The 15495-nt window shown below is 38.4% G+C and overlaps 2 protein-coding genes and 1 pseudogene across 4 annotated transcripts in view; all 3 read right to left on the reverse strand.

Annotated features, from left to right (window-relative positions):
* Positions 1-15495, reverse strand: part of LOC113838140 — a 65810-nt pseudogene that overhangs the window by 45575 nt on the left and 4740 nt on the right.
* The window catches only part of LOC100753996 (zinc finger protein 501), a 20284-nt gene continuing 4789 nt past the window's right edge, over positions 1-15495 (reverse strand). The window contains exons 2-5 of one of the 3 annotated variants that reach the window (XM_035449512.1): positions 13936-13974; positions 8014-8117; positions 7134-7260; positions 1-5882 (exon numbers count right to left, since the gene is read on the reverse strand). In XM_035449512.1, the coding sequence (XP_035305403.1) occupies positions 4609-5882; positions 7134-7260; positions 8014-8043 (1431 nt within the window). In that variant the 5' untranslated portion in view covers positions 8044-8117; positions 13936-13974 and the 3' untranslated portion in view covers positions 1-4608. Of the gene's footprint in view, positions 5883-7133; positions 7261-8013; positions 8118-12039; positions 12091-13935; positions 13975-15495 lie in introns of those variants that run through there. The other 2 variants (XM_035449513.1, XM_027433912.2) reach the window with 2 other exon arrangements.
* Positions 11865-15495, reverse strand: part of LOC118239328 (cuticle collagen 2-like) — a 27488-nt gene continuing 23857 nt past the window's right edge. Inside the window, exon 3 of the mRNA XM_035449146.1 lies at positions 11865-12098. Coding sequence (XP_035305037.1) covers positions 11865-12098 — 234 coding nt within the window. The remainder of the gene's footprint in view (positions 12099-15495) is intronic.

Raw genomic sequence — 15495 nt, forward strand, 5'->3', positions numbered from 1 at the left:
TTTGATTCTGTAAGAAATGACTAATAACAGTTTATTCTTGCAAATATGTATACTTAGTCACAGTTCACCATGCACATAAACAACTACAGAAAAAAAAAAACATGTATGACATGTGAAAATCGAAAAATGCCCAGAAAGTTCTCATTAAAACAGAGGAACACAATCAGCAAGTGTTTTCTTCCTTAAAAATGTAAAGAATTTGCTTCAAGAGAAATGTGCAATTTATTCAAAATTGACAAAATAATTCTAAAATGATATGAAAATTTGAGAAAGTTGTAATTCTGTAATTAAAGAGAGCATTTGAGGACAGCAGTTATTGATTTGGTGCAGAGAGAGACATATCCCATGTAGGTCCAGACTTGGTCCACATTGTGAATTATCAGAGAGAAAGGGCAACAGACTGAAACATTTATTCAATAAAACAAAGCCAAAAACAAAGCCCACCAAGGCAATTTAGACATTCAACCATGGTAGAGTGCTTTTTGATGGACCAGGGAGACAAAAGACAGTAAGAGTCATTTTTTTTCTAATAATATTGATCATTCAGAATTACCAAAAAGAAGCATTCCCATTTTGTCCTAATCTATAGTGCATTTTATAACTGTTAATATAGTACATACTGATATTCTATCAGGGCAAATATACTCCACTTTTCCACACTCTTAAGTTGTAACAATAAATTCCAAGATCTTAATAAGTGCTCGTAGTATGAGAACCATGTCTGGATACAAGCGATTTGTCAAATCCTCTTTTAGACGATTCTCTTAGCTCAATGTCCTCATGACATCGCCACATTGTCCCATAGGGTGTCCTGCAACTGAAGGTGTGTTACTTGGTGTGGCAAGATCCTGTCTGAAGCCTGTTTTGTTCCTAAAAAAATTTAGCCTGTGAAAGTCCCTCTAGGAATGCCTACCAGGCTCCTGAAATCTGGCTCTTACTACGCTCTTCCACGAATGCTTATGAGTGTTTCAATTCCACAGAGATTCTGCTTCCTTTGCCATCACAATATAGTGATTGTCCCTGCCCTGCTCCTTTGCATATGATCATCTCTGACCATGCTCTGTTCCACAAAGCTCCAGTTGTCAGGCTACCTGGACCCATTTTATAAGTCTTGTCACAGGCTTGCTACCACCATGGACAAGAACTGTGTGCATAAATAGTTACAGAATGAAGATAACAGAGGTGTGAGGGATACAGTGAGAGATGCCAATTCATTGTGCACACATTTAAAAATTTACCAGGATATTGGAAATCTGTACTGGTTTTCAATAGTGATTTCAATGTCATCAAGCCAAGGGTTCTCCACCCACTGAACACCTGAAATTTAAACCTCCAAAGTCTGTTCTGATGGTTGCAGTCTCCAGATGGCTAAGGATCTGTTCAAAACCTAACTTTCCATTGTCTCAGGTCCAAAATGATGATGTGGCAGCAACTGACAAATTATGTATGACAATTTGAATACAACAGCCAGAATTTAATCAATATTGCATTAAACATGAGCTCCTGTTTCAATAATCTCCCATGCTGAGAACACAAAAATATTCCTATTTTTTGGTTGTGAGCCAATCCTTTAACAGCTGAGCCATATCTCCAGCCATGAAAATATTATCTAACATTTTTCATAGGTTGAATATGCCACTCTTCTTGTACTGAAATCCATGAAAAACAATGTAATAATATGGACTTATTAACTGTAATACACAGATTTGTCTAAGGTACAAAATTTGTGACTCCTTCTGGTTTTAGTATCAATATTATAATGCTTTGGAGTCAACTGGATACTTTTTCATACCTTCTTTGTATGTCAAATTGATTTTCCAGCATACTCTTTTGGGGATTTATAAACTATAAATGAGCCATCTGTACATCAGATCCTTTTAAATATTATCTCATTAAAGATTCACAGTTATATATTTCTATGGATTCAGTTAGATATCAAATTAAGTTGAAGATACATCTTTATCTAAGCACTATATTGAGTTTTGTTTCATATGAATATTCTAGGATCTCTACCATATTAATACTGGGTAAAGGTTTTTTATAAAGTGATAAAAACTCCATTTCTGGGGGTTTGTAAAGTGGGGTGTTAAGTTATAGCATGATACAAGGTCCCAAAATGGTTGTAGTATATGCCCATGGGTAGAATTTTTCTGAAGGTCATTGGAGTTCTCCTGTATCCTGATTTCAGAACTATTCAGCAACACAGTCCAGGCTGGCTGATGCTTTCATTGAGAGTTTTATACCACTACTTTCTTCTGTCCTTTTGTAGACTTCTCTCTTACTCTGTTAATGCAAGGAAGAAAGCAGTTGTCTATCTGAACTTTCAAAACACCTACACTCTATATGTGAAGAGCCTTGATAACTTAACCTAGTAGGTCCATGAATGTAGGCCTGGAAAAATTGAGTACAAACAATCCCCTTTTTGAAGACTCTGATGCCTTTTCTCTAATATAGTGGCTCCAACTTTCCTAACGTTACAAGATTTTAACTCAGTCCCAAGCACTCTAATGTGGGCATACCAACATAAAAACAACAGCCATGGTATCTCAGTTCCTAAAACCATTGGAAATGTCAACCCCTGTAAAAGGGTTTTTTAATCCCAAAGAACTCAAAGTCCACAGGTTGAGAACTGTGACTCCATTATTAAGTGCCTGTTTACAATAACTTTGGAGGAACAATTAATGGATTCAATACATGTCTAATGAGACACATTTCCTGGGGAATATGCAAAATACATGTACATGTCCTCAGTCCAAATGGAATCTGAAAGCAGTATCAAGTCCAAATTTTTCTGTCAATGAGCTTTATTAAAATTGAGTACAAGAATATGGAGAAGCAGTTGCTTTCCAAAGCATAAGGGACTCAAAAACATTGACTACCATGAAATTCAAAATCAACATGTGACACAGCTTATGAACAATGCACACCTGGAGCACACTACACACCTGTAGGCATACCCACAAGTTAAAGAGCATGCTACTTTCATGGCTAAAATCCTCTTCGCAAGTGCATGACTTGTCTGAGTTCCTACTTTCAGGAACACTGAATCTTGTAAGTTTCAGAGATTTCTTGAAAATATTGGGAGGGTTATTTCATGCTTTAATCAGCTTCCCTTCAGAATGGATCACTCCAATAATCAGGAAACTATTTCACAACAGCATATGCTTCAGGTTTCCCTACTCTCTCTTCATTATGAAGTGTTTGAGGTTGAACAACTAAAAAGTCTAATGGAAACTGTTCACCATTTTAAAAAAAATATTCAAATTTTCCATCTGCATTAACTCTTGATGTTTTAAAAGATTCAATCATAACTTAAATGCTTTCACAAGTTTTTCATGTTCAAAATGATTCTCTGGTGTGGAATCTCAAGTGTAGTTAAGAACAAAGCTTGGCCAAAGCACATGTCAAATTTTTCCCTTGGAAACGTTTCTACTAATATGAATTTTCAGATGTTTTCTTACATCTGAGAGTCTGGTAAGGACTTTTCCTTACATTTGTAAGTTATTCCATGTGAATACTCAGGTTGACTTTGGAGATAAAAGGTTTCTCATACTGACTATTATGGCGGTTTGAATAGGTATAACCCCTACATATTCATGCACGAAGGATTTGCCAATAGGGAGTGTGGCTCTATGAGGAAGTGTATCACCATTAAGGCAGGGACTGATTTAGTACCATGTCTGTCTGCATGTCACTATGTTTCCCATGAAGATAATGGACTAAATTTTTGACACTGTAAACCAACTGTAATTGAAAGAGTTGCCATGGCCATGGTGTATCTTCAGAGCAATACAACCCAAAGTAAGATAACTACCACTGTAAGGTTTCTCTCTTGAATCTGTTCTATAATGTATTGTAAATATTGACCAAAGAGTAAAGGATTAATCACATTTGATACATTGTTAAGATTTCTCTTTTGAATGTATTACCAATTGTATTCATGTTGTTTTGCTAACGGGTAAGAGGTTGGATCTGACTATGGCCCCACAGCTCTGCATTCAACACTCTCATGTTGAGGCCGAGTCCTGGTGAGATTTCTGCCAGCCTTGCTGGCACTGGCTCTGTCATAGCCAGCACATGTAGTTTTTAACTAAGTCTGTATTGTTTTATTTATTTCAGAAGTTAGATGCTGGGGTAAAAATCTGCCAGTTCAGAGGGCAAGAGGCAACCAGCTCACCTTTCTCTTTGACCAGAGACCCAGCAAGAGAGTGTCCCTCCAACCCTCTTAAAAAAGACTGAAAAACTCCCAAGTTACTTCCTGTTCTTTACTCTGTGTCTCCCTATCTCCCATTGAACTCCATGTACTCTGGCTATTTTCTGTCAACTAGTTCTGGACTCCAACCATGATCCAAGTTTGATATTACTAAACACAGGTGTCAGAGTGCCATCAAATATCCAGCAACATATTCTGAGAGAAAGTTTTTTTTTCCTCATTTGCTGCATTCTAAAGTTTCTCAAATGTATATATTCTCTTTTGAGTTGTAAGCTTTTCTTTTTATGTAAAGGATTTCTAGCACTCACCATAGTGTGTAAGGTTTCTCATTGATATGTGTTTTCAGATGTCTCCTAAGGTGTTAGCCAAGCAAAGAGGATGTCACGTTCACTGTATTAGCAAGGCTTCCATCCTGAATGAATTACCTGATGATTACTAAGATGCCCTTTCTGGGTAAAGGTCTTGTCACATTCACTACATTTGTAAGGTTTCTCGCCTGTGTGGATTCTATGATGAATTTTGAGGTTCCCTTTCAAGGTAAAGGACTTGTCACATTCACTACATTTGTAAGGTTTCTCTCCTGTATGAATTCTCTGATGAAATCTAAGATTCCCTCTTATGGTAAAAGATTTGTCACATTCACTGCATTTGTAAGGTTTCTCTCCTGTATGAATTCTCTGATGATTTCTAAGACTGCCTTTTGTGGTAAAAGATTTGTCACATTCACTACATCTGTAAGGTTTCTCTCCAGTATGGATTCGCTGATGAATTCTAAGACTGCCTTTTGTGGTAAAATATTTGTCACATTCACTGCATTTGTAAGGTTTGTCTCCTGTATGTATTTGCTGATGATTTTTATAATCAGAACTTGTGGGAAAGGGTTTGTCACATTCATTACATTTAAGAGGTTTCTCTCCTGTATGTATTCTATGATATATTCTCAGAGATGGGGCACTAATAAAGGATTTGTCACATTCACTACATTTGTAAGGTTTCTCTCCAGTGTGGATTCTGTAATTTCCTTCAAAGTTTGATGTATGATGAAACCACTTACCACATTCTGTACATAAGCAGAGTTTTTCTCCAGCATGAATTTTATAATGTACTTTGAGTTGTAAAAAATGCAGAAATACTTTACTACATTTTGTACATTTATACAGTTTCTCCACAGTATGTGTTCTCTGATGCCTAATGAAGCTTGAGTGAGTCTTGAGGCATTTCCCACATTTCCTCCGTTGGACTGGTTTCTCCCCAGGATCCATTTGTTTCAATGTGATTTCTGTTTTAGAGTCAATAATTTTATCATACTCCGTAGTTTTGTGTTCTTCCATAACTTTGTGATGTTTTTCATTTTGGCTAATGATGGAACACAAATTTAAACACATTGCACAGTCTTTATATTTGCATGGTTCTTCTCCAGCATTCCTATTTTTGTGGCTGTTGAGATTTAAGGTTGAAACAGAGGTATCTATGTGGTTAGCAAATCTGTACTTGTCATTTTTTGTAGTATCATTTGTGTCATAAGGTGTACATTGGCAGGATTTATGAATCACTTTGCCAAGCTCATCACATTTACAAGTCTTCTCTTGGACATATTCATGGTCATGGATAAAATGCTTTGTTCCTGGATGCAAGAGCTTCTCACATTTATCACATATGCGATGGTTCTCTGAAAAATTAGTACAATTGTGAATCATAGCACTTAATGCATGAGTAACAGATACAATACCTGATGTTTTCTTAGATTTTCTATGACATATTAACTAGCAACTTTCAGGGACTGCAACCTTAACAGAGTACATTTTTGTTTCACGATCATTAAATGGATGTTCATTAGAATCTCCAGTCTGATCTACAACAAATCACAGGAACCAGTAATAGCCTACTCATTTTTTTCCCATTTATTTGACATCTTTCTACAGTTTCCCTTCCTTACTCTCTTCCTGTTCTGTCTCCCTGCCTCTGAATTATGCCCCAACAACTCCTCTGCTTGTTTTATAAAAGAGACAGGTCTCACAAGGGTGTCAACAAAGCATGGCATATAAAGGTGAGGTATATCTAACCTCCGGCCTTTGTATTAACACTGTGTGAGGCAACCAACTCAGAGGAATAATTTCCCAATAGCAAGCCAAAAAATTAGGAAAAGGCCTTGATCCCACTGCTAGGAGTCCCTCAAATAGACCAAGTTAAAAAAAAAAAAAACAATCATACATATGTAGAGGGCCTAGAGCATTCCTGTGTATAGCTTTCTCATTTTTAATAAACACTGTCCTTTGCAGTTGGTCAGTTATAAAGGTATTTGGAAAGGAAAGAACTTGAGAAAGAAGCTCTGTGAAGGATGATATGAAGAATATTTCCCTATTTCTTAAGTTTTTGAGACACTCACATAACATGGAACTAACAACCTAGATTTGAAAGGAACTCACCATGTCCTCACTTCAGCATCCAAAGTGAAAATATTAAAATCATGCTGTGACAGTAGTAAGCACAGCAATTATATCTCAAAAATAAATAAATAAATAAATAAATAAATAAACAATCTCATAACCAACAGTCCCTTCTCTAAAACCCTTTGCAATGTTTATAATCAGAAATAGGTGAAGAGTTAAATCCAGTAGCAAAATCAAAATACTAATCATAAGTACTACAATATATTTCCATGCCTTGACAACTCAATATTCTTTGAACTTTGATATGCTCTTTGTATATTAGATAGGAGGGCTAAAGGGATGAGAGAATATAGCATTCATTTATCTTATATAGAACACAAAAAATATAAATGAAGCACCATTAAAAAGTTTTGTTGGTAACCAAACTTTCCCTCATTTCTGGGATACTCTAGTTTCAGAGAGTTTACAGATACACAAAGTAGGGAAATAAAAAGAATGAATCAGGAATTTTATGAGAAGGGAACTCTTACCCACAAAAAGTAGATTGCTGTAATTCTCTAACATCACATCCATGTACAAAGCCCTCTGAGCACAGTCTAGACATTCCCATTCCTCCTGGGAGAGGTCCACAGACACATCCCTAAATGATAACAGACCCTGCAATGGAAAATTACTCAATTACCATGCACTGCTTCACAAAATGTTTTGTTGCCTAAAACAGACCTAATGAATTACAGGGATGTTTGTGATACAGATGAGGCATGGCAAGTTTTAATGGACAAGAGTTTTCTAGAAATGCTGCACTGTTATTGTTTCAAAGACAATGTACAGGAAGATAAACTACATTGTGTACATCCTTGGGCCTCTCTCCTCCATGAATTTTATGATATTTTCTAAGATCTAAGTAGCAGATAAAAGATTATTTTACGGGGGCTGGAGAGATGACTCAGAGGTTAAGAGCACTGTTCTTGCAGAGGTCCTGAGTTCAATTCCCAGCAACCACATGGTGGCTCACAGCCATCCGTTATGAGATCTGGTGCCCTCTTCTAGTGTGCAGATATACATGGAAGCAGAATGTTGTATACATAATAAATAAAAATAAAATATTAAAAAAAGATTATTCTACTTGAATGTCATTACAATAGCTTATGATTTAGACTTCAAGATGCAAGTCCATGGAAATTCATAGCCTCATAGAATAATATCAAGTGAAAATGTAATGGGTCAAGTCTCTGTTATAGAGTTTCTTGAAAAATTTAAAGATATAATCTTGAATATAAGAAAAGAAAAAACAGATAAATAAGAAAAACGTAAACACTTTCAATAACTTTGACAGTGGTAAAGAATTAAAAGTTTAAATGGTTTCAAAAATAAGAACAATTTTTAGAGAAATGTGGACATGACACTGACCTGGGAAGCATTTACTGCACAAGCATTCATTGTTCTTATTTTTCTTCTCTGATGTTTCTCAGAAAAAATACTGGGATTCTTGTTGAAACTTTACATCTAGTTGTCTGAAAGTAACAAAACTCTGTTATGGTTAATGCCACTTAACACAAAAAGACCCGCCAAAGCCAAAATGGTACCTGAAATCTTGTGAACATTTCTACCAACAGGAGAACATGGAAGGATACATTTAGAGTGGTGAAAGAAAATGACTATGAACCTTATCATTGTACCCAGAAACATGGGCTCTTAAAATTCATGGAGAAGGGCATATGTAGAAGGCTAGAAAATGACAGAAGTCATCCACTCAAGCTGCACTGCAAATCATAATTACAGGCAAAGTTTACAAAGATTGGTTGCAATGGCAACCCAGGAAATAAGGCATTTAACAAAATGAATAGATGAGTAGGAGAGCTTGGAAGAACAGGATTATTTTCATCACACAAAACCAGCAAACTACCATTTCTAACTAGAAACAATAAAATTACTATCTCTAATCTTATCCACAAAACTACTGGAAAACCAATCATGAATAAGCCCCATGATATGAAAATACCAGTGGAAAGAGATGACCTAAGACAAACTTCAAGAGATTTTATGATAACTCTCAGATGGAAAACAAACTTTTTCTTACTAAATGTTATTGTTTAGAATCACAGCCTTTAAACTTGCAAAAACATACTTCCTGATTCAGTAAAAATGTGCAGTGGTACCTTATATGACTAATATATAAAAATATCTCAGGCAATGCCTGGATGTCACTGTGAAAAGCCACTCTTTATTATGCCAATGGCAAAACAGGAGAGTTGGAAAAAATGGATAAATTTAAATTCCAGGAGCTGTGGAATTTCCACAAAAGAAAGAGGACCATGCTTGTAGACAATGACATGTAATGTAAATCCTCTAGCAGATCATGCTTCTGTCAATGTCCTGACAATCATAACATGAATGGAAAAAATCAGGATGATGGGGAGTGGATGGGGGAGTGGAATGATGTTGTCTGTGTTGGGCATGGGAGAATGGGAGAAACAGGGAGCGGGGATGATACTTAAAATAAGATTGTTTCTAAATTAAATTTAAAAAGAAAATATCAGGGTGAGTTCACCTGATCTAAGATTTTCCAAAAGAATTAAGAAATCCATATCAGATATCAGACTTCATGCTCTGATGAGCTACAGTAGAGAACGGATAACACCATTGGTCCTGTTCCTGACTGTTCCCAGCACTATGGCTCCTCTGACCTGGGAAGGTCAAGGGTTGCTGCAATGTCTGCTTTGCCTGCTACAACTGCCGAGATGAATGGTGTCTTCCTAAGGCTGCCCCATGGACTGCTGCTGCTGTGATATGAACTGTGTGTTCATGGTTGCAAGGTATTCAGGGTTCTGATGAAATTGCAGCACAGGCACAGCTGAGCGGGTCTACATATCTATCACTTGAGTATCACTGCATGACTGTCTCCACAGAAGCTGTACCTGCATGCAGAAATCCTGCACAAGATTAACCAAGCTTAATGCCCAGAGGGGTAAAATGGATCATCACACCACTACCTGACATACTGCAGGCAAGTCTTGGCCTTGGAAGAGGTAGAGTCAGTATTCTTGAAAGATGTAGCCTATGCACATATAGCTAGGCTGTCATAGACTCAGGACATTTAAAAAAAAAAATGTGAGTATGCAGATGGGAAAAAGCATTACAACAGTGATTAGAACTGGGGGATAGGAAGTGAAATTGATCAAACACAAGGCATGTACATCAATGATATTCCCAAAACCATAAAAACCAATACCTACCACTGACTTGACACTAATTTCTTCAGTTTGGCCATTTCAAATCACATATCCAGGCTCCACACTTACTGTCACATTAGCAGTGACACCTTCATGTTCTTTCCGATGCTGTCATCCTGAATCCTTATGTAAGACCTCTACATCATTTCCTGTTTCTCCAAAGATGCATGTATATTCATTGCATGTGCATGGATGTTTGCCTATAGGTAGTCTGTGCACCTTGTGCATGCAGTGCCTGCAGCACCATTAGAGGACAACAGACATGGGTGGAACCTAAGTTAAGTCACCATGCGTCTACATGGAACTGAAGTGGAAACTGCCAGATCGGTAAGTTCTCTAAACTGCTGAGCTGCCTCTGCAGCACTGGTTTATTATTCCTAGATTAGGTATAGTGGGAAAGGTGTCCTGTGTTCTAAGAGCAGGAGATCTGCCCATGACCCCCCAACAGCTGTAATCTTGGGACTGAGGGCCCTGTACCGCTCCAGGGCAGTAAAACAGAGCTATCACTGTCATTTCAGATGTGGGAGAGCCAGGCATGTAGTTGGAATGTGAGTGAACTGTTCCCACACTCATCTGTCAAGTGACAGTGCGGGCGGGTAGGAGGTGACCCCCTTAGTCCTCCTCCCTTACAATCTCCACCAGACAAGAGCTGACCTTCCCTACTGACCAGCTGCAGCACACAGAAAACAGACTTTGTCTCTTCTGGAGGCAGCACAGTATAGCTGCCTGGTGGTTGGTGGTGATGGAGACTCAGCACCAATGTTATAGGCAAAAGACAACTGTCCCCATTATCAGTGAGACATATGGTGGTAGCATGTGTAGCAGGGATGCCCTCATCCACACCTCCGGCCCATCAACGCCTGAGACCTTGGTGGAGGAGGGCGGATGGTGGATGTGAATGGATGAATAAATGGGTAGCATCAAATAAATGATGTAGAATGTGTAGAATTAATAAAAAGAAAGTAAAACAAAGATTTATGCCTTTTAATTTCATTCGTATGGGTATTTCCCTTCAGCTAGGTCTGTGCACCTTATGCATGAAATGCCTGCTGGGGCCACAAGGAAGCAATAGAACCACTGGAACCTGAGTTAAGTCACCATGACTGTACATGGAACTGAACCTGGAAATTGAAAGAGCACCAAGTGCTCGTATCTGCTAAGCTATTGTGGAGACTTAAATCAATGAGCAGTGAGACAGAATTCACGGAGTAATGAGGATACTCTCTCAATGTGTGAGGTGATTCTCAGCGCATGAATAACATGACACACAAGTGGGGAGACAAAGATACACTGAGAAGTTTTGTCAGCAAGAGGTTCTGGATGTAAAAGGCATTTGCACACAATTATGTTTCTGAGGGCTTGGAAGTATAAAAACCAGTCAATCTGAACTAGTATATAACAAGATACAAGAATGGCTGTGTCGAATTGTGACAAGATGACAAGACAACAAATCAAGGCAATGGACCTGTTTCTGGGAATTGTCAAAAGTATGGATGAAGCATTTTTCACCTAATCTACACCAAAAGAATGAATCCCCAAGTAACAGAACTGGAGTTGGAAAGAGGATACTGCAGAGTTGCCTTATGGAATATTGTGGATGGTCACATGCAAAGAAAATAGAATTGAAGAAGAAAAGGACAAGCATCTAAAAACAAATGAACAATTCAACCTTCTGAGTTATAATTCTAGAAAAGGCATTAGGCAATGGTGAGACAAAAGTCAGATGAGTTTCTCTAACAGTGTCTGGGACGGGACAGATTCAACACACAATCCTGCTTTTCCTTAGAACAACCATACAGTAACACCACTAGGATAGTACTGAATAGAATACACAGAAAAGGAATCCTAGAAAGTCATCGTACAAAGCCAGCTTTCCCTCAACACCTGAAGCAGGTGACCCAAACAAATATATGTAAAGGAAAATCACAGACAAGTTGTCTGGATAGACATAGACACACAAGATTGTCTCTAAATTACATGAAAACAGAACGCAAGCTGATTTAATGCCACGAATGACTGTTTCAATCCTTATGAATTAATCAATATAAGACACCAAATAAGTTGGCCGCAGGGGACGAGCTGAGCCGCCGCCTCCTCCACCCCACGGGCAGCCGGCGGGAGCTGACGGGGTCCTTGTGAGCAGCTCGGGAGCACAGCCCGCTCCTCCCTCCCTCCCGGGTCCCAGCCCCGCAGCTCCTCTGACCTGGGAGCTTCCAGGGCCGCCGGGCTGCGGTTCCCGCCACTGCGCTGCTGACTGCTGACTTTCCCAGGCCGCCCCGCGAGCGCGGACACCGGATCCCGAGGGCTCAGGTCGCGGCAACACCCGCTGTGTCCTCCGCACCCGGTTCTGGAACATGCGGCTCACTGAGTCCAACGGGAAATGGTGGAATTTCCGATCCCTTCAGCCTAGTTCCTGTGAGAGGCTCCTCCTGGCCCTGACCCTACACCTGGCTTCTGGTTCCATGCCCTCTAAATCTGCCAACTGCGGAATCATTTACATAATTCCTTTCATCAGGCACACTTTCTGCACTGACATACAACTGCCCAAGCATGAAAACACATCAAACCAATCAGAACAAAGCAAACCAAACCAAATCCCCAAACCTACTGGAGCATGGTCTGCTCCCACCACTTTACTATCAACAGTCAGCGTGCAGAGAAATGTTTAATTTATCAACTTCTCACCGTGTCTGCCTAGTGAGTTTCTGATGAGCAAACAGCTATGTAATGAGACCTCCCATTGTACTTCGGTTGTAAGTACACACAATGTGAAAAGGGAAGAAATCTAGTTTTTAAAGGTCTGCTGTAAAGAGGGGTCATCATAATTATGGTTAAGAGAAAAAGCCACATCTATCAACATAGAAAACAAAGTTTATTAAATGGATCAAATAAATGGTTGTCCATCTGCCAGAAAGATATGTGTTCAATATAAATGCTTTTCAACAAAATATATAAAAATACTTGAAGCCATCAATAAAAGTGACGCAGAGAAGTTTCAGCATCCTTAATACAGTAATGCTGTATTAATCAGACAGGACCCTAGTGAGAGAGATGACCATGAACAGCACAGAATAGCAATAACTCCTAGCAGGTCTCCAGAGACTCATCCACACAAGCGCTGAAGATACCCAAGTCTTCTCAAAATTCAAGCAGCATTATCCAGTGTGGCCATGTCTGAACAAGTCAGTCTGGCCTGATGGTGCAGGCCTTTATTCCCAGCACTCAGAGGCTAGGGTATGTGGATCTCTGAGTTCAAGGCAGGCTTGTTATACAAAGAGTTTCAGAACAACCAGGGCTATTTAGACAAAGCAGTTCAAAGAACAATCAATAAAAAACCAAAGAAACCAAACAAACAAACAAAAAAGTCTTCAAATCTAGTAAATATCAATGTTTAAAAGGTGTCTTTTCACGAGGCAGTAGTGCCTTTCATCACAGTACACAGGAGGCAAACATAGGTTTCTGTCAGTTCAAGGCTAGCCTGGTATATAGAGAAACCCCATTTTAAAAAACAAAAACAAAAAAACAAAAAACAAAAACCACAAGAAAACACTACCAAAAAAAAAAAAGTGAAATCCCCAAGAGTATATGTGAATTCATTGTCAAGTACAGAGAAAAACCACAAAAGAAACTCAAAGTATTTGCTCGAAGGCAACACAGAGACACCCTGTCTTGAAAAACCAAAAAGAAGCAAAAACACAGTGTCTTCTTCAAGAACCTGCAATGCTGACAACAGTAGACAGAAAACAGAAGAATACATGCAAGACATGTAAACATTGACTCACTGATGGCATGCTCTCGCTCAAACGTGAAGAAACATAAGATTGTAAGATCTAAATAACAAAAGGATACATGTATTTAATATAATTAGAGAAAATTCTTAAAATTCAGAAAATTGTGCAGTAACGAGGAGCTCAAAAATTATAAGGATCAAACACAAAGGTGATCTCAAAATATATTAACAATGACAGATGTCATAAAGACAGAAGACTTGAGATATCAATGGGAAGACAATGTAGATGGAAATTAATACTCTACATAGTTACTAAACAAAACTTATCAAAGTCCTGCTGGCATTATTTTAAGAAATGGAGAGATTTACCTTAAATTTAGAGTACCTCCAGGTAAATGCTTCAAAATTATAAGAGCAGGAAAAATCAAAAGGCATTAATTATTGGAACAAAACAATGCACAAAAAGTATGAGAATGCAATGATGTTTTTTGTTTTTTTCCCGAGACGGTTTCTCTGTGTATCTTTGGAGCCTGTCTTGGAACTATCTCTTGTAGACAAGGCTGGTATGCACTCAGAGAAATCCACCTGTCTCTGCCTCCTGAGTGCTCTAAACCTAAACAGAGAAACCCTGTCTGGAAAAAAAAAATCTTCTCATTGTTATACTTCTAAACTATAAATGAGCATATGTATATTGTCTCTTGTTCATAGATTATGTCATTAAAGCATCATAGTTACACATTTCTATGGATGGACTTATACATAAAATTTAACTGAAGATAATTCCCTTTATTGTGTTTTTTTTCATATGAGTATTCTAGCATTTCTTGAATATTAGTATTGGGTAGAGACTTTTAAAACAGGAATAAAAATTCCATCCATTTTGGGGGGGATTGTAAAACAGGGTGATAAGTTATAGCATGACACAAGGACCCCCACGATGGCCTGTAGTGTATGTCCATGGATAGCATTTTTCTAAAGGTCATTGGAGTTTTGCAGTATCATGCGTTCAGACTTTAATGAACACAGTCCAGTTTGAATGATGTGACTGGGACATCTTCTGTACATGTTTCTCTTATTGGTTGATGAGTGAAACACTGTGGCCAATAGGGCAGCAAGATAGGCAGGTCTAGGAGACAAGGAGGATTCTGGGAAGATTAGGCTGAGAGGAGTGATCCCAGGAAAGTGAGGATGAATGTGAGGTAAGACATGAATATGTAGAAATACTTCGATTAATAAAAATGGGTAAATAATTAAGGCAGAGCAAGCCAATAAGAAGCCCTAGTCCTCAGCCAACATCTTTATAATTAGTATGTCTTTTCTGTTTTCATTTGGGGATGACACAGCAGTGAGACCAGGCTGCCAGGAAGAATGCCCATAACAATGATATCTGTCACTGAGAGTTATATAGCTCTATTTTCTTCTGTCCTTTTGTAGACTTTTCTCTCACTCCTTTAATGCAAGGAAGACATCAGCTTTCTCCCTGAGATTTCAAAACACCTACATTCTATATGTGGGGAAACTTGAAAACTTAACCAGGTACTGCCATGAATGTCAGCATGAAGCATTTGTGTACAATCTTCCCCTTTTTGTAGATGCAAATGCCTTTTCTCTAACATACTGGCTCTAACTTTCCTAAAACTGAAAGATTTTAGTACAATTCCAAGCACTCTCATATGGGCAGAGCCGCATAGAGACAACAGGCATGATATCACTGTTCCTAAAACCATTGAAAATGGCAACCCCTGTTAAAAGGTCTTTTAATCCCAAAGGACTCACAATCCACAGTTGAGAACTGTGACTCTATTATCAAGTGCCTGTTTACAGTAAATTTGGAGGAAAAATTAATGGATTCAGCACATATCTAATGAGACACATTTCTTGGAGAGATAAAAAGTGCACATGCATCTCCTCACTCCAAATGGAATCAGA

This window comes from Cricetulus griseus, chromosome 9 (genome assembly GCF_003668045.3).
Source record: "Cricetulus griseus strain 17A/GY chromosome 9, alternate assembly CriGri-PICRH-1.0, whole genome shotgun sequence".
NCBI lineage: Eukaryota > Metazoa > Chordata > Mammalia > Rodentia > Cricetidae > Cricetulus > Cricetulus griseus.